The sequence below is a fragment of the Carassius carassius genome, chromosome 17 (genome assembly GCF_963082965.1).
Source record: "Carassius carassius chromosome 17, fCarCar2.1, whole genome shotgun sequence".
Classification (NCBI taxonomy): domain Eukaryota; kingdom Metazoa; phylum Chordata; class Actinopteri; order Cypriniformes; family Cyprinidae; genus Carassius; species Carassius carassius.
The window spans coordinates 19,931,578-19,959,498 of NC_081771.1; the positions used below are offsets into that span (position 1 = coordinate 19,931,578).

Here is a 27,921-nt window from a genome sequence, read left to right on the forward strand (position 1 = left end):
TCATAATTTCCCAGTTACAAGGCAAGGCATTGCAGTGGGCAGATTCTCTCTGGACTCAGAATAACCCTGTGACCCAGTTATATTCTAGCTTCATCGAACATTTCTGGGAAGTTTTCGGCAGACCTGCCTGGGACTCCTCGATAGGTGAGAGACTATACAATTTGAAACAAGGGAAAATGTCTGTCAATGATTATGCCTTGCAGTTCAGAACTCTGGCGGCCTCTAGTGGGTGGAACGAACAGGCCCTTCTCACTACCTATCGCCAAGGACTGGAACCCAGAGTGCGGTTGCATCTCACTGCATACGAGGATACCATCGGCATCGTGGTTGGGAGCCATCGTCAGCTCAGGCTCCCAACCACGGCCACGCCGGCCCCTTACCAGATCCACACAATCACCGGCAGGCTGTTAAGCAAGAAGTATGTACGCCACTGCGTGGGCCCTATCTCCCTTCAGACAGGACTCCTTCATCACGAGGAAATCCATCTGCTGGTTCTGGAGGATTCCACCGCTGACGTCATCCTAGGGCGCCCATGGTTGGAGCAGCACAACCCAGTGATCTCCTGGAAGACCGGAGAAATCCTGAAGTGGGGCGAAGCCTGCTTTCAATCATGTATCTCCGGCTGTCCTGTTCCAGTGGAACGTCCCCCCAAACCACTACCAGTTTAATCCACCTCTATTGAAAGCCCTGTCGAGAACCAGTCCATCTCCATAGCCCAGTGCTACGCCCCCTTCAGTGATGTCTTCTGCCTGAAGCGGGCCTCCAAGCTGCCTCCACACCGGCCGTGGGACTGTGCAATAGATCTGCTGCCGGGTGAACCAGTGCCTAAGGGACGGATCTATCCCCTATCCGTTCCCGTGTAGAAGGCCATGGAGGATTACATCAGGGAGGCGCTGGCTCAAGGATACATCCGCCCATCTACCTCCCCTGCTGCTTCCAGTTTCTTCTTCGTGGCCAAGAAGGATGGAGGTTTATGGCCATGTATTGATTATAGAGCCCTTAACAAGATAACTCAGAAGTTTCGTTATCCTCTTCCCCTCGTCCCAGTGGCCCTAGAACATCTCCATGGTGCCACTGTATTCACCAAGTTGGACCTCCGCAGCGCGTATAACCTCATCCGGATACGTGAGGGGGACGAGTGGAAGACCGCCTTCATCACCCCTACTGGTCACTACGAGTATTGCGTTATGCCGTATGGGCTTGTAAACACCCCCTCCGTATGCCAGGATTTCATACACGAGGTGCTCCGGGATTTCCTCCATCAGTTCGTCCTAGTCTATATCGATGACATCTTGATATACTCCCGGAGCCAGGCAGAACATCAATGCCACGTTGCAGAGGTCTTGCAACGCCTGAGGGACTACCAGCTCTTCCTAAAAGCAGAGAAGTGTTCTTTCCATCAACCCTCAGTACAGTTCCTTGGATATACCATCGACTGCAGTGGCATCCGGATGGACGAGGGGAAGGTAAGCGCCGTCAGGGATTGGCCCATTCCTACCACTATAAAGGAACGGCAGCGATTCCTTGGCTTCGCCAACTTTTATAGATGATCCAGAATTTTAGTACTATCACCAGTCCTCTAACCAACCTCCTTCGTCAGAAGCCCAAGTCCCTGTCATGGACTCCTGCCGCCACCGAAGCCTTCCAGGCCTTGAAGCTGGCCTTCACGACCACCCCACTCCTCGTGCATCCAAACCCAGAGTTACCATTTGTTGTGGAAGTGGATGCCTCTACCACCGGAGTGGGAGCGGTCCTATCTTAGCAGCAGGGGATGCCCAGCCGCCTCCATCCATGTGCCTTCTTCTCCAGGAAACTCAACCCAGCGGAGGTAAATTATGACATCGGGAATAGGGAGCTACTTGCCATCAAGCTTGCCCTGGAGGAGTGGAGACATTGGCTGGAGGGAGCCAAACATCCTTTTCAAGTTCTCACTGACCACAAAAATCTGGAATACCTTAGAGCAGCCAAGAGACTCAACCCCAGACAAGCCCGCTGGGCGCTATTCTTCACCCGCTTCCATTTCTTCATCTCCTAACGCCCTGGGGCAAAAAATGTAAGGGAACCAATTCCTGGGGTGGGCCGAGTACGCACAGAACTCCCTCCGTCAACCCACCACCGGACTCACACCCTTCCAGTGCATACTCGGCTACGAGCCACCTCTATTCCCCTGGCCTGGAGAGCCCTCTGATGTTCCCGCGGTCAACTATTGGTTCCGAGAGAGCGATAGGGTCTGGGACGCGGCCCATCACCAACTGCAACGGGAGCTCCGTAGACACAGGACGGCAGCCGACCTTCGCCGTTCCGAGGCTCCCCAGTATCAACCCGGTCAGAAGGTCTGGCTGTCTACCCGGGACATCCGCCTGCGTCTACCTTGCCGCAAGCTCAGTCTACTTGATACACTGTATTCCCACTAGAAAAGGCCAAGGATTTCCGTATACCCACTTAAAAAAGCGTGAGGATATTTAACAACTTAGTTTTGTGTCAGAACTTTTACACTTTTATTCATAAATTCACCCCGTCTGTGTTTGCGAAAAGACACGGATAGAATCGCGGAATCCAGTCAAAAATGGAATAGGCTATATAAAGCAGAACATCATGGAAATTGGCTATTTTTGAATTAATACATCTACAGTAGGGCTGTACAATGAATCAAATATCGATATGGACTAGTGTATATGAATTTTAAAGTTAAAAGAGACTACGATTGTTCTACGCATCTCTAAGAAAGAGCGCTCAATATGTGCATTTTTGTTATTCAAATACACACGATATGCGCTGTGTTTTCCCCCAAGTCGACTCCGCCTTTACCACGCCCCCAACTATGACTAGATGCCGACTGTATGTATTGCATTTAAATGTTTAGTTATTTTTGTTATAAGAAAAAAAGTTATTTTACCTGTTATACTAATTTATTAATACTTTTTTTAAACTAAATATCAATACCATGATAATACCATATACTGCGATAAAAGCATTAGTAATTAATCACAACGGGAAAATTTGATATCGGCATATCCCTAATGGCGACCGTTATTTTAGAAGTTTCCCCTCACTGTTTCCACGGTCACAATAACATTGCATGACAGATGGATCGCTTTTATTTAGTTTTCCCTTTTTTATTTTAAATATTCACAAACTTGCATATGATGTCATGAAAAATGTGATATTCCGATTCACAAATATGTGTAAATGAGTGTGCTTTCTTGTTTAAAAATCATTATAAATTATCTTGAGCGTGATCTATAATGTGAGATGGGCGCTGCCATGTTTGTTCACGCTGCAGTTCAGAGAGTCTTGTCAGTCGGTTTTACAGCATGTGAATCTAAAATGAATAAAACACTTGGGCAAATTATATTTTAATAGATTGTTCATTTTGATTGCATAGACATGTGTTTTACAAACTCTAAATGTATTGTTTTACTAGTACTAATGTGTATTTAAATGTCTGAAACTTAAAATAAACATTATGTGGTCAAAAACACTGCATAGTTGTGATTATATGAGAAGAGCAGTTCACCAAAGTCTCTTTAAGACAAGTATTTACCATACTCTCTTTCGGCTGCTCTCATGAGGGAATGCTGGAGTGGATTTTTTCATGGGTTTCCAAAGTTTTTTTTTTTTTTTTTTCACTAATTGTCCTTTCTGACACAACTCTCTTTTTTTCTGAGATTGGGCCTGGCACTTAAAAGTGCTGTAGCTTACCCCTACAGCTGTGTAGACTGAGCTAATACATTTAAAAGTTATGGTCAATGAGAAAGAATTTTGTATATTTTTTTCTCGTATGTTGTTGTTGTTTTTGTCATGAAAGAGGTAGGGCTGATGAAGATCTGGAAAATGGTGACAGCAGGTAGGCCCATAGATCAGTTTTGTGTAAATCAAAACAATACTACACATGGTTTAATAAACAGTTTGTTTATTTTTTGTTATAGCCCATAAGTGCAGTTATATGATTGAAATTTTCATTCTTTTTTTTTTTTTTTTTTTCATCCCGAGCTGCTTCAGGAGATGAAATTTAATCTTTAAGCACTGATTTTCTTACTGAGGTCAGTGCAGCTGCCATTTGACTGAAACAAAAGTGAAGCCATAAGGAAAATGGCATCTGTTTCAGTAAAAATCAGTAAGCTTCTCTTTACATTTACAATCAAATGTGGGTTTAGAGATCATGTACACTAATAACTGTCAAATGTATTACTAAATCAATGTAAACACAGAGTCTTATTGAGTTTGATTGATTAAGTTGTACTGAATTGGGTTTTTATTTAGTTTGCTGAAAATTATAGGAAATATTTTGCAAAGTGGATTTTTTTATATGAATTTATAACCGTAACCAGCTTATACAAACAATAAACACTTACACTTCACATAAATGATTATTCAACTTTCATTTTCAGATTCTGTTCATTTAAAAGTGAAGTGAAAGATGCATGATTTGTAATGTGGAGATTTGTCAGCAAGTACAGCATCTGTGAATAAAACTGTGTACCAATAAGAGGAGTGGTTTCTCTTAAAACAAGGAATGCTGTGGTTTTGAAGTAGGAGGGGTCAGGATTTATAATGTGTGTGTTTTCTCTCTTGATTTGGAATAAAACTATGAACGATATGCCTGCTTGTAAAATGCAGCATGCAGAGAGACATTGAAACTTTAAGAACTTCTATATTTCTATTTCTATGAGGCAGTAAGGTATCTTCCATGGAACAATTTATAACTTTCCAGTTTTACAGTATAACTAACTGACATAGTTTTTTTAAGACCTAGTTTTTTAATGGTTATTTGGTAACAGTGTAAAATAAGGTATCATTTCTTAACTTAATGCATTAACTGACATTAACTAGCAATGAGCAGTTCATATTTTGGCATTTTTACATATATTTTTATTTTATTTTAACTTACAATTTACTATGCATTTACTAATGTAAACATTTATAACTTTTGATTGAAAAAAATTATTAATAAATGTTAATATTACAGAACAGCATAAATGAGTACACCCTTTTTGAACATAAAGACATATTGTATTTCTATTTCTTAATTATCACTGTTACCCTACAATTTCTGGGAAGATAAACATTTAAATATCTTAAACATACTTAAAAATAAGTAAGTAAATTAGGCAATTTTGCTTAAACGAAGGATTGCAAAGATGAGTACACCCTTGATTAAATTCAACATAAATTTAACTTGGTCTTTGTTTGTATTTAAATGGCATTTGTATTTTTTCAGTCCTGATAAAGGCATGTGCACAAACCTATTGGCAAAATAAAGGACTGATTTTCATTTTTATTATTTAATTTCTCTGTTCTATAAGTGTTGCTAGCTTACATTCAATAAGTACTTTTGATTTTTCATTGTACCTTGTTGGTTTTGTGAAGGGAATGCATCCATTTTGTGGGAAGAGATGGAGAGGTGGAAACGATGATTAACTAATGAGAACAGGGAATTAACCAAAATGAGGACAGACGAGGACAAACAGAAACCAACACATGAGAGGTAGCAACTTCTGTTTTAAATTTGAGAAAGAGCAACTCCCCACACTTTCTGGACTCAGAAATGCCTTTATGAGAACTTTTCTACTACCGAACTTCACTATAGGAACAAGGCACTTCTCTGTACTGTACTGCTGTTATTAGATCCAAATGACTTGGCTTCATGAGACCAGACTAAGACAAAGGACACTTAACCCCTAGTTGCTCCAGAGGCATGCGGCCTCTGACATATATATAGCAATTGTAAGTCGCTTTGGATAAAAGCGTAAGATAAATGTAAATGTCATAGCTTTTGCCAGCATTGAGACGCTTGTTTTCCATTTTTCTGTTCTGTTCTGAAAAAGTTGTCTATTGTCTATTATTGTCACATATTTATAATTACTTGTATATTTTGCTATCTGTGTCTTTTTACTTGTCATCCTGTCTGTGCACTGGAAACTTCTATCCCCAAGACAAATTTCTTGTTTGTGTAAACACACTTTTGGATTTTGCAAGTTGCATTTGTGTATTACTTTTGCTACTATTTTCACAATTACAAAATGTAATCCTCTTATGCCATTGTTTGTGCAAAGAAATAAGCCTTCTGACGTTTGCCTCTAAAGTGATTCGAACGAGTCATTATCTGGCTCGGATCGGTGTTCATCTTCAGTTCTCTCTTCACATCAGTTCAGTCAGTGTACTGTTTGAGTAAATGAATTACTCTGGGATATTGGTTTGTTTTAACTCAGCGGGAGTGTCAGCCACATTAAAAAAGTTAACAGCTTAAGTCATTTGTGGATTAATGCGTATTGGAGACGCGAACCATTTCAAACGATTCAGTTCAATTTGGTGAACTGGTTCAAAAAGATCCGGTTACATCGAATGATTCGTGCGCGAACCGGATATGACAAACTGCTTTGTTTTGAACTGTCTCACAACAGACACGGAAGACAAGACAATGCTGAATAAAGTCATAGTTTTTGCTATTTTTGGACCAAAATGTATTTTCGATGATTCAAAAAACTGACCCTCTGATGTCACATGGACTACTTTGAAGATGTTTTTATTACCTTTCTGGACATGGACAGTATACCGTACACACAGCTTCAATGGAGGGACTGAGAGCTCTCGGACTAAATCTAAAATATCTTAAACTGTGTTCCAAAAATAAACGGAGGTCTAACGGGTTTGGAACAACATGAGGGTAAGTTATTAATGACATAATTTTGCAAATTGGGCGAACTAACCCTTTAACCCAATACATCATAGCAAGCTTTTCTCTTCTTAAATCTAATGGCATCTCCCCATTTCAACCTTGATGGCATCTAAAGGGGTTGATCTTAGTGCCGCACAGCAGATTGTAAGTGCTCTTCATCTAAACCAACAACATGTATGTTAGACCCTATACCATCTAAGCTCCTAAAAGAGGTGCTACCAGAAGTCATAGATCCTCTTCTGAATATTATTAATTCCTCATTGTCATTAGGATATGTCCCCAAAACCTTCAAACTGGCTGTTATTAAGCCTCTGATCAAAAAACCACAACTTGACCCCAAAGAACTAGTTAATTATAGACCAATCTCGAATCTCCCTTTTCTGTCCAAGATACTAGAAAAGGTGGTATCCACACAATTATATTCCTTCTTAGAGAAAAATGGTATATGTGAGGATTTCCAGTCAGGATTTAGACCGTATCATAGTACTGAGACTGCTCTCCTTAGAGTTACAAATGATCTGCTCTTATCATCTGATCGTGGGTGTATCTCTCTATTAGTTTTATTGGATCTTAGTGCTGCGTTTGACACAATTGACCACAACATTCTTTTGCATAGACTTGAACACTTTGTTGGCATCAGTGGAAGTGCATTAGCATGGTTTAAATCGTACTTATATGACCGCCATCAGTTCGTAGCAGTGAATGAAGATGTATCCTATCGATCACAAGTGCAGTATGGAGTACCTCAAGGCTCAGTACTAGGGGCCGCTACTCTTCACGCTTTATATGTTACCCTTGGGAGATATCATCAGGAAACATGGTGTTAGCTTTCACTGTTATGCTGATGATACTCAGCTCTATATTTCTTCGCAGCCCGGTGAAACACACCAATTTGAAAAACTAATGGATTGCATAGTCGATATAAAAAACTGGATGACGAGTAATTTCTTACTGCTAAATTCTGAAAAAACAGGTGTTAATTATAGGACCTAAAACCTCTGCTTGTAATAACCTAGAACACTGTCTAAGACTTGATGGTTGCTCTGTCAATTCTTCGTCATCAGTTAGGAACCTAGGTGTGCTATTTGATCGCAATCTTTCCTTAGAAAGCCACGTTTCTAGCATTTGTAAAACTGCATTTTTCCATCTCAAAAATATATCTAAATTACGGCCTATGCTCTCAATGTCAAATGCAGAAATGTTAATCCATGCATTTATGACCTCAAGGTTAGATTATTGTAATGCTTTATTGGGTGGTTGTTCTGCACGCTTAGTAAACAAACTACAGCTAGTCCAAAATGCAGCAGCATGAGTTCTTACTAGAACCAGGAAGTATGACCATATTAGCCCGGTCCTGTCAACACTGCACTGGCTCCCTATCAAGCATCGCATAGATTTTAAAATATTGCTTATTACTTATAAAGCCCTGAATGGTTTAGCACCTCAGTATTTGAATGAGCTCCTTTTACATTATAATCCTCTACGTCCGCTACGTTCTTAAAACTCAGGCAATTTGATAATACCTAGAATATTAAAATCAACTGCAGGCGGCAGATCCTTTTCCTATTTGGCGCCCAAACTCTGGAATAACCTACCTAACATTGTTCGGGAGGCAGACACACTCTTGCAGTTTAAATCTAGATTAAAGACCCATCTCTTTAACCTGGCATACACATAACATACTAATATGCTTTTATTATCCAAATCCATTAAAGGATTTTTAGGCTGCATTAATTAGGTAAACCGGAACCGGAAACACTTCCCATAACACCCTATGTACTTGCTACATCATTAGAAGAATGGCATCTACGCTAATATTTGTCTGTTTCTCTCTTGTTCCGAGGTCACCGTGGCCACCAGATCCAGTCTGTGTCCAGATCAGAGGGTCACTGCAGTCACCCGGATCCAGTACGTATCCAGACCAGATGCTGGATCAGCACCTAGAAAGGACCTCTACATCCCTGAAAGACAGTGGAGACCAGGACAACTAGAGCCCCAGATACAGATCCCCTGTAAAGACCTTGTCTCAGAGGAGCACCAGGACAAGACCACAGGAAACAGATGATTCTTCTGCACAATCTGACTTTGCTGCAGCCTGGAATTGAACTACTGGTTTCGTCTGGTCAGAGGAGAACTGGCCCCCCAACTGAGCCTGGTTTCTCCCAAGGTTTTTTTCTCCATTCTGTCACCGATGGAGTTTCGGTTCCTTGCCGCTGTCGCCTCTGGCTTGCTTAGTTGGGGACACTTCATCTACAGCGATATCGTTGACTTGATTGCAAATAAATGCACAGACACTATTTAACTGAACAGAGATGACATAACTGAATCCAATGATGAACTGCCTTTAACTATCATTTTTGCATTATTGACACTGTTTTCTAAGGATGGCTGAAGCGAAACAGTCGTTCCGAAGCTTTGCGAGATCCCGAAGCGCAGATGTGTCGAAACACTGATCCGAAGCGTGATTCGAAACACCCATGTCACGTGACTATGACCAAACGAAGCCTCGAAGTGTTTCACTAATTGTTTCATCAGGTGTGGTCCGCCGAATCAGCGTTTGATTGGAACGGTCGGGAACAGACCACACAATCGCACATCTGTATAAAAGTGAAATAAACGCATTTTGACCTCGTGGGTTTTTGTGAGAGGAGTTTGACTTTGAGATAGCGGATTTTTGGTGATATAGTGACATAGTGCGATTTGATTAGTTATAGGCAATTTAGACTTAAATTTAAATTTACACAACACATTGACTGAGAGGCTAGAGACAGACAGAGTATACATATAGTGACACATTAATAGATACATAGATATAAATATATATAGACAGCTAGATTAATAGATAGATACATATATAGTTAGATTACAGATACATATATAAATGCATATATTATAGATAGATACATATATAGATAGATTATAGATACATATATAAATACATATATTATAGATAGATACATATATAGATACATAGATTATAGATACATATATAAATACATATATTATAGATAGATACATATATAGATACATAGATTATAGATACATATCTAGATACATAGATCGATTCATATATAGATAGATAGATTTGGATAGATAGATAAAATGGAAGCTCCCCAGAAGAGATGCCGTACATCTGTGGTGTGGGAGCATTTCCATTTAGAAACCCCAAATAAAGTGAGATGTGTGTATTGTGATCGGCAGCTAGCCTACTGCAACAATACATCATCCATGATGCGCCATTTGAGGAGCACTCATCCTGCCATTTTGCAGGGTGCAGAGGATGGCATTCCCCCTGTACCTAGGCCTGCTACTGACACTGCTGGGCCATCTAAGCAAGGTATGCATTGTTTGGGATATAATTATAATTGAAATATAATTACAACCTTTTGGGGCACTGTTTATAAAGTTTATAAGTCATATAAAGCACTGATTATAAACACTGGAAGGTTTCCAAATAATGAACCAGTAGGCTATACTTTTAATAGATGTGCACTAATTGAAGCTGTATTTTTCCAATGTATTTGTCTGAAAGTATGTTTTGTCTTCTCTTTTAAAAGTCAGACAGAGGGAATTGGATGAGGCTCTTATAAACATGGTGGTGAAGGATCTGCAGCCCTTCACCATCGTGGACGATGAGGGATTCAGGGCATTTGTGAACAAGCTTGATCCAAGCTATGTCCTCCCATCCCGGAAGGTGCTCTGGGCTTCTTCGTAAATGGGTTACACTTAGCTTCCTCCGGGTCAAAAAAGACCGAAGCCTTAAAAATGTAACTTTTTTTTTCCCAGGAAAACCAATCAAATATATTTTTGTTCAATAATATTTTTTGTATATTATTTAGAATTTTTAAAGATTTTTATGATACTTTGCATTAATTATATATTTTTTATGAGCAATTTTTTCCATTAGAATTAATATATATATTTTTATTTTATTTTAATTTTAATTTTTTTTCAATAAATGCACCATTGCACATCAAAATAGAGTGCAGGCCTAAAATAAAAAAAAATTCAAGTGAGAAGAGCGCCATCCAGTGGCTTTAAAATATAATAAATGTGTGTAATGTCCTGTAACCGCCTATAGGCTGCCATAGCTTTTTTTTATTTATTTTTTTTATTCCCATTTGGAAAGAAAAAAAATCGAATTACTAAGCAACCACTGAATGGAACAACACAATCTATATATCATTTTAAAGCTTAGGATCTCAGCTTTTTAATGCATCTAATCACATTTATTAACTCTTAACGAGTGCTGAGTAATCCCTCTAAAACCGAGTGTACCGCCAGCAGGCGCCACCTAGCTGCGAAAATATTCATTACCATATTTTTCAAAAATATTGCCTTGATTAACACAAAGTTGATGTCATTTGAAAGCTTAGGGTATGACCTTTACAGTGAATGTATCCACTTTGAAAAAATCTTAAGTATTGCTGAGTTATTTGGTGATAAATACAATTTCTTTTTTTTTCATAATCTATAAAATAATGTACTGCAATGTGTCAAAAACATCATACAGCTCATGAAACATTCACAGATCATTGAAAATGGCACTTCATTTTTTACAGCATATTATTACAATTACAATGAGCCTAAAATTAACATAATCTATTGCTTTTATGACTAGATATTCTTCATGGAGAAACAATTGCCCATGAGGGGGCGTCAAAGACTGTACAAAAAGGCTATCTCTGTTCCAAATGCTGTAACTTTTGATTCCTTTATCCAAATTATTATTATTTTTTATCCAGATGCAGCTAACATGTAGGGGGACTTCACTAAAAAAGAATTTTCCTCCTACCTTATTTCCTTCCTGAGTTATTCCATGACAAATAAGAAAGATATGCAAAATCATAATACAAATTATATATATATTTTGTCTTTTATCCGCAATTTCTCTGCAGGACAATGTCTAAATGTAATCTAATTTATATTTTTGAAAAATTTAAAAAGAGTTCTTTCAAGCGATACCTACCTTTTGACTCTCCTTGCTATAGTTTTGGAGTTATTATGATTATATAGTAAAATATAGCAAAATTTGCTGTTTCAGTCTTACCAGTTAATTTCTCTGTGTGTGTGTGTGTTTGTGTGTGTGGGTGTGTGTGTGTGGGGGGGAGGGTGTCTTATTTGCACTCTTGATGTTTTAGAGTGTCACCCCTTCATTGCTGTACACTTTTTTTCTGCACAGTGGCTGATCTGTAGTTTGTACCACCAAAGTTTCTCTGAGTTTTCGGATTTTCTTGTATTTCCCATTCATTTCCTATGTGGGTCATTTTTGACCCGTAGGAAGCTAAGTGTGCAATTTTTTTTTACGACCCTTTAACATATCAGAATCATCTCCTTGATTTTTTTGTGTGTTCACATAGGTAATACAACAAAAGTCACCAAGTTTCATCCCCCTCCGATGAAGCAAAAAAATTTAAAAATTTAAAACGTACATGGTTTCGGTCTTTTTTGACCCGAAGAAGCCCAGAGGGTTAAAATAATGGTCAGCGAAGTAGTACAACAAAGCCAAGGAGAAGACAATGGAGGACCTACAAAAGGCCGAATTTGTTAGCCTTACAGCTGACAAGTGGTCCTCCATTAATATGGATGGATATCTTGGTGTGACTTGCCATTACATAACACCAGAGGCAAAAATGGCAACTGTTGTACTGGGTGTAAGGAGGTTTTACCAAACCCACACAGCCCAGCATCTCATGGAGGCTAAAGCCTTGCTAATGGCTGAGTGGGGAATAACCTCCAAAGTTCAGTGCATGGTGACTGACAATGCATCTAACATGATCCTAAGTGCCCAGCTACTCCACCTTCGCCATGTCCCATGTTTTGCTCATACTTTAAATTTGATTGTGAAAAAGGCACTAGATCAAACCCCAGTCATCAATGAAATACGCCAGAAGGCCAGAAAGATAGTGGGGTTGTTCAGATCCAGCTGCAAAGCAAAGGACAAGCTTGTGGAGATGCAGAGCTTGATGGGAAGACCAACTCTGAAACTGATACAGGAGGTTGACACGAGATGGAACAGCACATTTGACATGCTACAGCGCTTGTATGACCAACGTGAACCAGTGGCTGCTGCACTTTCCAACTTAAACAATGATACTGCTCCCCTGACAAGTATTGATTATGACATTATTGAACAATCATTGTCAATACTGCAACCATTCAAACTCGCAACAACAGAGATGTCAGAGGAAAAGAGAGTGTCTGCTTCAAAGCTTATACCACTGTACAGGATGTTGCAGCACAAGCTTGCACAGAAAAAAGGAAATGCAACGCAGGAATCAACTGTTCAATTAGGTAGGCCACAATGACCATACTACACATGTGATTGGCCATAACTGTCATATTATTGTCATTATTATAAATATGTGTTTCTCCTGTTTTGGCTCATAGGCTCACATCTGCAAGAAGGTCTGCACTCCAGATGTGGAGGTTATGAGAGTTTTAGAGCCTTGGCACTGGCTACACTGCTGGACCCAAGGTTCAAAAATGTGGCATTTGGAAATGCTGCCAAAGCCCAGGAAGCTGAAAAGCATATCACACTGGAGTGTGCTTCACTGATGCGTTCAAACACAAATCCTGGTGAGCAGTTTCATTCTGTGTTATGTTATGTAATCTGAATCATGTAATATAATATATCCTTCATATATGCCGTCAGTGTAGGATTTGTTACTAATTGCTGTTTTCATTTTTATTCAGACCCAGAAATGTCAACATCACACCCATCATCATCATCATCACCATCACCATCACCATCAACACCAGTAGAAACACAGGACAGTTTATGGGAACTTTTTGATACTCGCATCCATCAAACCAAGATGATACACAATGCTACAGCTGATGCCACAGTGGAAGTGAAAAAATACATCAACGATGCATATTTGCCCAGAACTCATGATCCACTAACTTACTGGAAAGAGAGAGCAGTAATTTTTCCTCATTTGTATGTCCTTGCAAAAAAATATCTTTGTATGCCAGCAACAAGTGTCCCTTGTGAGAGGATTTTTTCAAAGGCTGGAGAAATTATTTGTAAAAAAAGAAGTAGGCTAAGTCCTTCCACAGCAGATAAATTAATATTTTTGAATAAAAATCTCTAAAAAAGTGAGACATTGTGGCTTGATTTCTTTTATTAATATTCATTTTTCATGACCAAAATAACATTATGCACAGTGAGGAGCCTATAGGTTACGAGCTTCACATATTAGAACATTATAATAATTAAAAAAAAAACACATTTTTTTAATGGCTCGTCAAGGTTGTTTCAGATCAACACCTGCAAGTGACCACTAGGTGTCACCGTTGAGACGGGTGTCGGATTGATTCGAAGCCTCGAAACAATATGGCACATTTGGTTCAACTGTTTCATTGGTTCACGAGGCCTCGATTTTGCCATCACTACTGTTTTCCTAATGAATGTTGTTCAGTTGCTTTAACGCAATGTATTTTGTTTAAAGCGCTATATAAATAAAGGTGACATTGACATTGACATTGACAGTAAAACCAGTAGGAGAGCAGTGATGTGTGAACTGAATTTGGTGACAGTGTGTTACTGTGAAGTTACTGAGTATTTTATTAGTAAAGTAATTGCACTCCTGTTAATTGCACTCAGGTGTCTTCACTTGTTAGTCATTATCCTCCCTATATTAACTAGTCCTTTTCTCTTTGTCTGAATGGAGTCCTTACTTTCCATCACCGGGTTTCCTCGTGTTCCTAGTTTTCTAGTTCCTGTTCTTGATCCTGTTTGTTTATTTGCTTGTTTCTGTTTTGGACTTATGTTTGGTTACGACCCCGGCTTGTTTTGACTCTGATTTTGGATTGCCCAATAAATCTCACACTGCACTTGGATCTCAAGTCTCCTGTGTACCCGAACGTGACAGCACCTCGCTTTTCAGAGCAATGAGCTTTGTAAAAATCAACATGTTTCAAAAAGGCAAGGCATAGAGGAGCAACAATAATGTACATTATGAGGAATATATATATATATATATATATATATATATATATATATATATTAGTATATATTTACCTTAAATGCATAAACATTACATTACACCAAATACAAAAGATAATGTCCATTTAGCAACGTCATATTACCTCTTTAAGATATCAAGGTCTTAGGACGTTAGGACCTTCAACCCATTCCAAGGGTTCCTCCAATAGTGGGCAGTCATGCAACGTACAGAAAGTAAACGACGCTGAGGGAAGTTAAATAGTGATGGGCATTTCGGCTCTTTTTCGTTAGCCGGCTCTTTTGACTCAGCTCACTGAAAAGAGCCGGCTCTTTTGGCTCACAAACGGCTCTTTAAAAAACAATAAGGTTTTGACTATGATAGGTGTGAAATAACAATTCTAATTAAATTATTAAATGAAATCATACTCACAATTTCTTTAAAAATGCATTGATTTGTTATGAAAAAAGAATACTATTAAACATTTGCATTTAAATTACAACTTTTGAATGTATAGAAACAACAACATTACAAAACAAATACAATCTGAATCTGAACAACATAATAGAACCCATATTAAAGAAAAATAAATAACTGAAATGATTAAACTGGTCCCTCTTTTTTGGCATGTTATATAGTCAGCATGAACTATCTCACTAGTTATGTTTTGTATAACTAGCATGAACACACACACACACACAATGCTGATCATATTTTTATTTTATGAGAGATTTGCATTCAGAAATGCAAGCTGCCTTACTTTCGAGGGGCTGATGATCATTAAAATGATTCCAAATGCTGCTGTGCTTCTGACTCATTTTCCTGCTTTTGTTTTCAAAAGTTGTTGTGTTTTTCCTCTCCTCTCCTCCGTTTTTGACACTGGGTGCTTCTCAATATCCCTCATCGTCTTCTCGCTCCTCCATCCTCCATCCTATGACCCGGAAACCGATCGAGCACATCCCATCTTGAAGGACATCTCAATTCTCTAATTGCACCACGAGGAGATGAGGATCGAGGAGGGGGAAAGCTTCATGAGCAGCGATGAGCGAGGATACACAGGTGTATCCTATGTGGAAGTCTTTTATCAACGTGAGGCACTTATAAATTCTCCTCCCCTTCACATCTGTTGTAATAATTTTTATTTATATTTTACCTTTTCACTTCGAATAAACCATGCATGTTATATATTTCAAACAGGACATCTGTCTTTATTGATATTTATTATGAATGTCTTAATTAACAAACTTTAACAACATAAGGGCATATCCCTTTAATCACAGCTGATGACACTTTGAAGTAACGCTGAAGGGATTGAGGATAAATCATTTCACTTGATTCAAGTCCTCCATCTTCACGGATTTTTCCTTGCGTCCTTCCCTCGCATCTTGAAGAGGTGGAACTAAGACACGAGGAAAGGAAACGAGGATGCACAAATAAGAATTGAGAAGCACCCAATGTGTGTGTGTGATGGCTCGGCCCCTCCCTCATGCCGTATAATTGGTTGACACTTTGTGTATGATTGACAGGAACAAAATGTGAGGCTGATCAGACAGTCGAAATATAATATTTTTTTTTTTGTTATTTGAATTAGTCAATTATTTTAAATAAAATAAAATGCATCCATTATTTCATTATTACATAAATATTTAAGTTCTATAGGCTATATTTTTTTTAAATAGAGTCGGCTCTTCAGATATGCGAGCCAGCTCCCGTCGTTCACCTACAAGAGCCGGCTCTTAGAGTCGGCTCATTCGCGAACGACCCATCACTAAAAGAGTGAAGTGCATTAAAAAAGGACTGGCACGCAGCCCAACTCATGCAGTTCGGTAAAGTTGGCAAGATATTCACAGATTCTACTTTTCTGGATTAATAATTCGCAAACATTTTTACTACACAAATGATGCCTCATTTCATTTGTAATGATGTAGAAAACGAGCTACAGGCTAGTTTTATGAAAACAACCTTTCCTCTGCTCTGTACAAAATATTTTGATCTCAGTGTGATGGCATCTGAGAGACTAGTCCGAAGGGACCACCTACAAAGTGCGAAAGGTGAAAAATATTACTAATAAAATACTCAGTAACTTCACAGTAACACACTGTCACCAAATTCCAGAGATGTATAGTAACGAAGTAGAACTACTTCACTACCAGATAGCACAGGTACGTCGCGGGGACGTCTGTGCGATGTATAGCTACATTTGCATCTGGGAGACGTCGTTTTGAGGGCGTTTGCTCATCTGGAAGACGTCGCATAGACGTCCTTTTCCGACGTTCCAGCGACCTCCGATAGACGTATTACAGACGTTTAATATTTGAATGTTACGTCTATTAGACATCTGATTTACATAGCATAGACGTCGTTCTTAATTGTACGATTTTATACGTTCCTTCATATCTACTGTTATTGATCACAGCTTTAGTTACACTGATTATGCATGCGTCTTCACATATGTGAAAAGTATGATAAATAAACCCAAGTATTTTCCACTCAGAATGAAAGAACTCAACATGCTGTTGAATGATTTGTATCCTTTTATTAACGGTGAATGAAAATAAGCAGTCGTTGATGTTATTATTATTATTATTATTTTAATCCTGAACCAAACAAACAAACAAACAACAAAAAAGCAAGTTGACTAACAAGGCATTCTCCATGGGGCCAAGCGGAGATAATCCTTAATGTGTTTTTCAGCCTCTGCTTCAGTTGACGACGGAAGCACGGGATTCTTCATAGCTGCTCCTGCATGTTAAAAGGCAAAACTTAAATAAGTTTAACAAATAAAACTTTTTTCACTTATTGTTTAATTAAATCCTCAAAATATGTTTTTTTTTAACTGGGCTCTTATGAATTTAGACAATGATAAGCAAAGTATAAAAAATGATTGCAACATCCGTCCTTCCCTAAAGCTATAATGTCTGTATCAGTATCAGTTAAATTATTCATTATTCAATTAGTCATGTAAGATAAATGCATGCCGATCCAAACAAATCCATTTAAGAATTATGCATTAACTGCGCAAAATAATGTCTGTTTAATTGTTCATATGATCCCGAGTCGAGTTACTAGCTGAGAATGATTAGCCTGCCTTAATAAAATCTAATTAATATAGATAATTGATGTGCAGTTATTGCTTGTCTACTGTTTTTAATGTCACTCAGCGTGATGTAATATAACAGTAGGAAGTAGGAAGTTTCATGTCTGTGCTTTCTATTTGATTTGTCACTGTTCATTTCCAGTGGTGCTGAAATTCTGCTTCAGTCATAAAAACTTTAAACTGCTATCGGTTTCAGGCTCTTTTAGAGTGACTCCCAGATTAGTGGAGACACAGCCTGAGTTGAATATTAATAATTTTACATTAAGTCTACTTCGAAAACTGGGCTGGTCAGATTCAAGGAATCGACTCTTTTAGAGTCGACTCCTCATCAGTACTGCGCATGTGCTTACAAATCATCACATCGATGCGCACGTGGAAGTGATCGCCGCGGGAAAACTGAGGTACGTAGCTTGATTCATTGTCATTAATATGTGTGGTGTATGTTTGATTTTATATAAAGTAAATTAAACAGATAAGTATTAGCTTAATATTGACGAATAGGTGTTTCTGTGGTTTAGTCAAGTGGCGGTAACAGCTGATTTTGTGGTTCATCAACAGTTCTTCGTCACTTAGCCTAACTGTTAATCGTAAAACAAGAGTTAATATTTCTCTTGTGAGTATGAAACCGCGTTTTACACTGTTAAAACGACATGCATAATATATATTATGTTATGTAGGCCTAATAATCTGTATGAAAAGCTCACGAGGGGTAATCGTGCTTTAACGAACAACGTATGATTTTAATAATGCATTAATGCATGCAACTAATGTTAACTAATGAACCTTAATTTAAAGTGTTCCCCGTACACTGTACATTGGAAAACATTTTGGACGTAACTTACCTATTAGGAGTGCTCCTATGTTTGTTTTCCTGATCCCTCGCTTTTCTCCCCTACCACACCAGTTCAGCTGTTTGGCTACAGGACCAAACACCTTGGAGCATATTCTCCATATTGTTTTCTTTAGTGTGTGTCCTCCACTGATGGATAACCTGTTCACCTTAAAAATAAAAACACATTTCAAAACATTATAGACAATGCCAGTGTCGCAGAACCAATGAACATAGAAATGTGACACTTAATTATTAAAAAACCTATATTTTAAAATCTCATGAGTACTTTTAAGTAAATATATTAGGTGATCAGATGACAAAAAAAAAAGTTTAAAAGACTAAAGCCATCTAAAGACATAGAAATACATGGTTAAACAACCTACAGATAAAAATCAATGTGTTGATGCTGATGCTATGTTCTTAAACATTAAATTATTTTAAATCCAGTGATCAAACGCTGCCACCTGACTAACCATGGGTCTCTGTGTGAATATCCACAAAACCTGAAGACTTTCTGAATGTATATAAGCAGCCTTCTATTTTAGAAAGGAAAATTTAAAAGATTAAAAAGAGAAATTGGGGGGGGGGGGGTTAAATTCAGAATAATCTATTGCTATATTGTAAATAATATTTAATCATGTAATCCATAAAAAGTAACTGTAGTCTGATTATGAGATTTATATAATGTAATTTAATATAAATACAAGTTATTTATTTACTAGAATCTGTTTACGTAATCCAGATTACATGTAATCTATTACTACTGAGCACAGAACAGGGATTAGTTTAAATCAGGACTATAGGTCCTAGTTTTGCTTTTATAAAAATGGTGCATGTGTGCATCTTGAGATGAAACAATGGCACTGACATATTGTAAGGAATGTCATTGCAAGTTATTTTGAGTTAAGACAGCTCACACATGCATTTCAGTCTGGGACTAGCCTTAAGCCTGGTCTGTGAAACCGGGTATATAATAGATATTATTTACTTCACTGCAACTGTTAAACCTTGAAATGTCAATGATTTTTACCATCTTTTGCATCATTGCTTTTTCTGATAATTGTCTTTCCAGTTTGTCTAGTTCCTCCATGGTTGTGAGATGAAAGACATCATCCTCGCTGTCCACCACTGGAGCACTGGAACGGTTGTTTGCTGCAAGGGACTGGACCACTGAAGTCAGATGATTGATCTTCATGTCCAGTTCATTAAGTGCCTCCAGAATTGTCCTCTCAACAGCTGCAACACAGTAGGTTTATCTGGGAGAGTATTTTAATTAAACTATAAGAAGTATAATTTTACAAATTTAGCACTTCAATTTAACGTACGTGTACATTGATTAGTGATGCAGCTCCATCGTCTCACACCAGAAGCACCTGCAAGCACATAAAGCTCTTAAATGTGATTAAACTAACACATCATGAAAAATTGATTTTCTGAAGATATGGCTACATGCTTAAAGCCTTAGGCTGATGATACACATACTTTTTGGGCAACGATGCTGTCAACAGGCAAAAAAAAATTACAAATGACTTACTATTTGTTTTTGGCTGGTGGGTACTTGAGGATCTCTGTTCAGAGATTGTGTTCTCTGATGGATTGTACAGAAAATGTAATGTTAATAAACCTAGTGTTATTAATTTGCAGTGTATGTGTTTACTGCATGTGTTTATGAATGTTCTTTTACCTTGAAAGTTAGATGGGTGTTCACCCCAAGCATCCTCTTGCTCATTTTCATTGGACAAGCTCACTGGAACAGCTGGAGTTAAGAAAGGTGAAGTTGGTAAGTTGTATTTGCTACAATGACAATGCATGACACTGATACAATATGGGCTAGATTTACTATCAGCTTGCACCAGCCAAACCTTCTTTTGGTGTTAAAATAGTACTGTCAGGATTTACTAAAGAGGCGCAGTAAAGAATTAGTGCTGAAAAGATGTGGACAGTTGTTTTTGCGTTTAACCTTGAATATGCATTTGTAGTAGTTTTCCTTTGAGACACAAAATTTATGGGAGGTGAGTATTAAGATGAATCACGCATTGATTTAATAACATTTGTGCTCTTCAAATTATTTGTATTTGATAAATTTTTAATACCCAAAAAAGGCATGTCTTAAAGCAGGCGGTAATTTGCGCTGCTCTTGGTAGATTGCACTGGTTATTGTGGGAATGATCTGGCTTCGTCTGTTCTTTAAAGTTTGCATTGTCAGTAAATCACACGCATAATTTTCCCTCCCATCGGCACATTTATGGAATTGCGCTCTAATGCTAATTTGGTCTGTTTAGTAAATCTGGCTCAAGGGCTCCTAAAGGGGTCATATAATGTGATTTCTATTTTTCCTTTTCTTCAGTGTGTTATGTAGGTATTTGTACATGTATAAGATCTAAAGAGTTACAAAGCTTAAAGTCTCCCACTAAAGGATTTATTCTATCTAAAAGATAAGGCTGATCCATACCATGCTAAACGGCTCATTCAAACACGCCCCCACACATTTACATCAAGATGTGTTCACTCAAAAAAAAGGTGTGGTTTCAGGAACTGCAGTTAGTGTTGAAGCAGTCATGTCAGGGAGACGCTTTGTGTTTCTAGGCAAAAGCACTTTATGTGGACTTCCGAAAGTAGATGCAATGAAGATTCATTGTTAAGATTTATTTACAACAGAACAACCCAGATGTTCAAATTTGTACAACACATTTAATGGATGACAGTTTTGTGAACCTAGGAGAGTACAAGGCTGGCTGTGCACAAAGGCTATTCCAAAAAAAAAAAAAAAAAGGTAAATTCCGACTTTGCTATGACGATCTTTGCAACGATTGTATTGTAAAATGCACTACACAAATAAACTTGAATTGAATCTGGTGCTTATTCTGAATCGCTACTTTTAAGTATGTTTTCTTAATAGTTTAAGTGTTTGCTATTGACTGTTCAAATGCGCAGTTTTGCGCAGCGTAGAGTAACGTGTTGTGTGATTACGTGTGTGTGTGAGGGTAACATCACAGCAGAGTAAACAGATTGTCAGAAATCATCGCACATAAGCTGTCTTAACCGTGGCTTGTGGACTGCATCATCACTGTGTCTGTCACACGACTCTGTTGCCCTTTCGGGCTTGAACTGATGGTAAAACTAATGACATTATTAACAGTCTTGATATTTACTTTGAAAGATGAAGCTCGCGATTATGGAAAGTGCGTTGCATTTCCGACGAGTGCTTGCGGTGTTCAGCCAATAACAATGTATTGGGTAAGTTGGCTAATCAGAGCAGCCTGTGCTTGTCGGAAGGAGGGACTTTGTTGAAAATGAGGTTTTTGAGAGAGGCGGGACATAGAGGAACTACAATAATGTACAGTATTTGAAAAATGTTTTTTGAATATTAAAGCGTCTCAACATATTCTGTTACACCAAATATACAAAATAATGGTCTTTAAAATAGCATATGACCCCTTTTAGTGATACCCTAGTAATGACTGAAATTTACATTTTTATTTATTTATTTATTTTTACTTTGCATTCTTCTTTGTTGTGTGGTTGATGGTCTTTGGTCTTGAGAGAGTCTTAAGGCAGAGAATTTGTTCTCTAATTAGAAAAAGTGAAAAAATTGTATTAGGTTGTGTTAGGCCACGACTCATTTGCAATTGTGTTTTTGATTTCCTCCATATACTAATTAATGTTTTTTACCTTGAGTGATAGATGGGTGTTCTTCCCAAGTTTCCAGTTGGAGGTCTGCATGAGAGAAGCTCTCTGTTAAATGAGCTTAATTGACATTACAAAAGGTACCCATTCTGCTGCTGCTGAATTGTGCTCTCTATTTCTTTGTATTTTAGCTTATTTAGCTTTACATTTTTGCTTTAAACAAGCACATTTTCTATAGTACACCTACATGAAATCCTACAGTACTTACCAAAAGTGAGTCATACAACTTACGCTGTGTTCTTTCTTGCTTGGAACTTGAAGGTCTCGGCAAAGAAAATGCATTCTCTGATGGATTGTACATAACATGCTGAATTACCTTATGTGTGTACAGTAATTGTCCTTTTTGTTTTCTTTTACCAAATACTAATTGTTTTTTTTTACCTTGAATGTCAGGTGAGTGTTCACCCCAAGCATCTTGTGGCTCATCTGCCTGGGAGAAGCTCATGGGAACATCTGGAGCTGAGAATGATGGAACTGGTAAATTTAAATAATTTTACATGACACATTCATTTTAATGGCTGGTTTTTATTCATTAAAGTGTCTTGCAACTTCTGACATCAGGGAGAATAAGCACATGACTAAACATCTACAGTGTGTGCATAATTATTATGCATGTATATATCTGATACAAAAAAATCCAAGTATTTTGCCAATTACAAACCATAATAACCCATAACCACAAGCTGAAGTGTCATAAATGAAGACTGATTTAAAAGAAAAAAAGTTTTATGGATGGGTTTCATGGATAGGATAAAGATAGGTTAAGAGTGACTCTTGAGGTATCACCACTAGTTCAAGTAAGCTTCAATTTTGCAATTGCTATAGTGTTGCATCTTTCTCCTGGGCATTTAAAGGGGTCATAAGACATTGCTAAAAAGAACATTGTTGCATAATTGGTGCAATTCAATGTGTTTATGTGGTTTACATTTTTCACATAATGTACATTATTGTTGCTCCTCGCTGCACACATCTGTATTAAATGGGATGAACTACAACTTAACCACTGATTTCTAGTCATGTCCTCTTTTGGAAGGCCAAACAAATTAGTTTTGCTTTCAAAACAAAACACACAGTGACTCCACAACATGGTTGCGACGGCAACAGCGAGTATGAAAATTATGCCTTCTTTATTTGTGTGAACATTTGGGCGGCGTTATGCAAATCTTCCCACATACAGTCGTGGCCAAAAGTTTTGAGAATTACATAAATATTAGTTTTCAAAAAGTTTGCTGCTAAACTGCTTTTAGATCTTTGTTTCAGTTGTTTCTGTGATGTACTGAAATATAATTACAAGCACTTCATACGTTTCAAAGGCTTTTATCGACAATTACATGACATTTATGCAAAGAGTCAGTATTTGCAGTGTTGGCCCTTCTTTTTCAGGACCTCTGCAATTCTGGGCATGCTCTCAATCAACTTCTGGGCCAAATCCTGACTGATAGCAACCCATTCTTTCATAATCACTTCTTGGAGTTTGTCAGAATTAGTGGGTTTTTGTTTGTCCACCCGCCTCTTGAGGATTGACCACAAGTTCTCAATGGGATTAAGATCTGGGGAGTTTCCAGGCCATGGACCCAAAATTTCAACATTCTGTTCCCCGAGCCACTTAGTTATCACTTTTGCCTTATGGCACGGTGCTCCATCGTGCTGGAAAATGCATTGATCTTCACCAAACTGTTGTTGGATTGTTGGAAGAAGTTGCTGTTGGAGGGTGTTTTGGTACCATTTTTTATTCATGGCTGTGTTGTTGGGCAGAATTGTGAGTGAGCCCACTCCCTTGGATGAGAAGCAACCCCACACATGAATGGTGTCAGGATGCTTTACTGTTGGCATGACACAGGACTGATGGTAGCACCTTTTCTTCTCCGGACAAGCCTTTTTCCAGATGCCCCAAACAATCGGAAAGGGGCTTCATCGGAGAATATGACTTTGCCCCAGTCCTCAGCAGTCCATTCACTATACTTTCTGCAGAAGATCAATCTGTCCCTGAAGTTTTTTTGGAGAGAAGTGGCTTCTTTGCTGCCCTTCTTGACACCAGGCCATCTTCCAGAAGTCTTGGCCTCACTGTGCGTGCAGATGCGCTCACACCTGCCTGCTGCCATTCCTGAGCAAGCTCTGCACTGGTGGCACTCCGATCCCGCAGCTAAATCCTCTTTAGGAGACGATCCTGGCGCTTGCTGGACTTTCTTGGACGCCCTGAAGCCTTCTGTACAAGAATTGAACCTCTTTCCTTGAAGTTCTTGATGATCCTATAAATTGTTGATTTAGGTGCAATCTTAGTAGCCACAATATCCTTGCCTGTGAAGCCATTTTTATGCAACGCAATGATGGCTGCACGCGTTTCTTTGCAGGTCACCATGGTTAACAATGGAAGAACAATGATTTCAAGCATCACCCTCCTTTTAACATGTCAAGTCTGCCATTCTAACCCAATCAGCCTGACATAATGATCTCCAGCCTTGTGCTCGTCAACATTCTCACCTGAGTTAACAAGACGATTACTGAAATGATCTCAGCAGGTCCTTTAATGACAGCAATGAAATGCAGTGGAAAGGTTTTTTTGGGATTAAGTTAATTTTCATGACAAAGGACTATGCAATTCATCTGATCACTCTTCATAACATTCTGGAGTATATGCAAATTGCTATTATAAAAACTTAAGCAGCAACTTTTCCAATTTCCAATATTTATGTAATTCTCAACTTTTGGCCACGACTGTACTGACATAGACGTGGGGGCATGTTAGAACATTTTAGGAGGGTGTGGTTTACTTTCTCTTTGGATTTGAAACTTTGCAACTTTACAGATCTTCTTTATGCACCAAGAGCTTGTAACGCTCCAAAGAGAGAGGAAAAAATGAAATCGTATCATATGACCCCTTTAATAATTGTAAACTTGTGAGTTAAATCTCTTTTTTGGCCAATTTTACCTGTAAAAGACCCACCCTGTTATGGAGTCAGACTTTTGAGTTGTCATAAATGCTGTGAATTTATTTGTGTTTACAGTACTCATGTAGAGCCTGTTACCTTGACAGCTGGGGAAAGTCTCAAAACGGACCTGCTGTGGCTTCTCCATGGCCCTTTGGTGGTGATTAACAAGTGCTGTTGAAAGAATTGATATGTAGATGTTATGTCTGCCTCACAAAACAAGATTTTGTACTACACAAAGCCTTACTAAAGCTTGAAATTGCTATAGCTTCTAATTGGCAACCAAATGTTTATTATTAAATCATCCTTAGTATGTAAATCCTCAAGTTATGAATGTAATGATAGTAGTTCTGTCCAAACTGTTAAAATAGCAACAGAATTGGGTAAGGCTGAAAAAGAAAAGTGATGTAAACCAACAAGTCACGAGAGCCTGTGCTATACATTGATCTTACCATGGCTAAGGAACATTCTTGAGCATGGAACAAAACATCCACAAATATCAGTTATCTAAATTTAAAACTCACAATTGCTGAAAGAGTTCACTGCTTTGCTTGTTGTAAGCAGAGGTCGTACAACAGGACCTGAAAAAAAAATAGCACTCAGCAGTCACACACTATTAGGTCTTAGTCATTTAACTGTTTTATTGTATTTTTACCTTTTGTCTTGATGTATTTTAGAGGTGCTGGAGGTTTTGGTGCAGGCGGGACTTTTGGTGCGGGCTGGATTTTTGGTGTAGGTGGATTTTTGTCTCTATTAATTTTAATTTTTTTGTTGGGGGTTTCATGAAGCTCATCATCTGATGAGAATGTTTTCTTTCTAAGAGCAAAATCAGGGAATTAGATTATTTTACAAAAATGGATTATATAGGTAATAAACTAGCATGTTTGTCAATTAAAAAAAATCAAAAACAAAAAAAAGCAATAAATACAGTGTCATTTCCTTTTCCAATTCAAACTGCAAAAAGGGTGCATACTACTTTCTGTGTTCTATATACAGGTTTTCTGACACCGTACAATAACCCAGGTTGGTAAGGAAAAGGCCAAAATATAAAAAAAAGAAGCTCTTCTTATTTGAATGTGGCAAAAAAAATTGGCAAAATTGACCCTTTGCAGGAAGTTTGATTGACAGGCAGGCTGACCAATCATATTGCAAAATCTGTGATTTTAGCCCGACAATTAAACCAGACCGGAGAAAAATGACCGGATTAACGTTGGTGGACTAAAATAATTTTTGTATAGACTTTGTTAAATAGGGGTGCACGATATATATCGGCCGATGATTAATGCACATCTCTTCAGTAAAGCCAGTTCTCTAATCAGCGGTAAATTCCATCAGGTGCGTGATTTCACATAGAGCAACTATTACTACACAGAGCCATTGTTAACTGAGAAGCTGCACAAATCCACGCTCATTATATGCTAGGATTCTGTGATCAACGGTTCTGTGTAAAAACAGCTGCTCTATGTGAAATCACGCACCTGATGGAATTAGAATATTTATCTTTTTTTTTCTACCGAAGTATGTTTGTTAACATTGGTTTCTTTGTGTGTGCTGTTGCGCTTATAGTTTTGATTTGATCCACGAGTCAGACAGGCTGTACGAGCCTCAACTGACGTGACCTTAACCAGAGTTTACACTGAAAGTAATACAATCAGAGTCATTCTCGCCAAAGTTTCCGTGCTGCCCTAGTTATTGTTTATTAAAATTTTAATGAGGTTAATTGTCCTGTCGGTCAAGTACAATTCTTTCACTTGCCCCTTCACAAAATCCACTTGTCCCGGACAAGCTGAAAAGCGTCGAGCCCTGCATTAGAAACTGAACATAGCTGGTTTCTAATTGTGAGTGAAAAGGTAGGGCTGAATTCAAGATTATAAGTAAATAACTTAAATTGATCTATGTTACTCACATAAACTTTGTATAGTTTCAGAAGACTGAATATTACTGTTTGTTAAAATTACTTTTCAAAGTATCTTTTTAAAGTGAAATATGTATTTTTACAACTTGTGAATTCTTTTTATAGAATTTTCAGATTCTGAGATGTCAGAAGTGTAGCATGCCCTTTTCCATTTTCTGGAAATGTTGTCAAATGATGCTGAAATTATCAAAGTATGTGAACTTAATTCATGAAAACATTAAGCTGTGGAATGCCATGTATTAGTGATTTTGTCATCTGTTTTAATAATGTTTATTTAAAGTGTATTTTAACTTGCTTACCCGACTCATGTAGAATTCTGGCCTGATGCTTGGTCCAACCCTTATCTGGCTGTGGTGCCTCCATCAACCTGACGCTCTTTAGTAACCGGTCCAAGTCTTTGTATGGAGGCCACCATGAGTGGCCATCTGAGTACCAGGACTTTGCTACAGGACCGGTACTCCCTTCTCCGACGAACTCCACTATCAGGTACATGTTCTTTTTGTTGTTGTTTTGTTTATTTTAGCTGGAACAACCTAAAGCCCCATAAAGTGTAACGATTCTTATTACATTTCAGTTGTTCATATGCATGATTCAGTTACCCAAAATAAAAGTAGCAAGTCCAAAAAAAATTAGTGTGTGTGTAAAAGAGGGACTGAAACAAAATTACGGTCATAAGGAACTAAGAAAGCTTTCGCCTCAATGTTCTCAAACTTGCAGAAATGTGTTGGTCCTGAGATGCCATCAACTAGATGAATACCAAGTTCTGAGGATGGAAGGGGATAATCAAAAAAAGGTTCATGATTGTTGAAGGTAGTGTAAGCCACGTAAATGTCAT

General features: G+C 38.1%; 2 protein-coding genes and 1 long non-coding RNA gene across 3 annotated transcripts in view; 2 read left to right on the forward strand and 1 right to left on the reverse strand.

The window, feature by feature from the left end:
- The window catches only part of LOC132161292 (uncharacterized), a 329,747-nt gene that overhangs the window by 189,994 nt on the left and 111,832 nt on the right, over nucleotides 1-27,921 (forward strand). The gene's annotated exons all lie outside the window — the stretch shown is intronic.
- LOC132161290 (uncharacterized) overlaps nucleotides 1-27,921 on the forward strand; it is a 169,934-nt gene that overhangs the window by 106,741 nt on the left and 35,272 nt on the right. The gene's annotated exons all lie outside the window — the stretch shown is intronic.
- On the reverse strand, nucleotides 19,916-27,712 carry LOC132091001 (uncharacterized). Its single transcript, XM_059497792.1, has 6 exons — nucleotides 27,386-27,712; nucleotides 27,173-27,263; nucleotides 25,827-25,987; nucleotides 25,696-25,752; nucleotides 25,248-25,345; nucleotides 19,916-19,930 (listed from the first exon to the last, which is right to left on the reverse strand). The coding sequence occupies exons 1-6, from the start codon at nucleotides 27,576-27,578 to the stop codon at nucleotides 19,916-19,918; spliced, it is 615 nt and encodes a 204-aa protein (XP_059353775.1). The 5' UTR covers nucleotides 27,579-27,712.

What these genes read in the sequence shown, in the direction of transcription:
- LOC132091001 (XM_059497792.1), bottom strand. Translation starts at nt 27,578, where the DNA reads ATGTACCTGATAGTGGAGTTCGTCGGAGAAGGGAGTACCGGTCCTGTA. An exon ending in AAAATACATCAAGACAAAAG is followed by an intron (nt 25,753 to 25,826) that starts GTAAAAATACAA and finishes TTTTTTTTTCAG; the next exon opens with GTCCTGTTGTACGACCTCTG. An exon ending in AGTGAACTCTTTCAGCAATT is followed by an intron (nt 25,346 to 25,695) that starts GTGAGTTTTAAA and finishes TTCTTTCAACAG; the next exon opens with CACTTGTTAATCACCACCAA.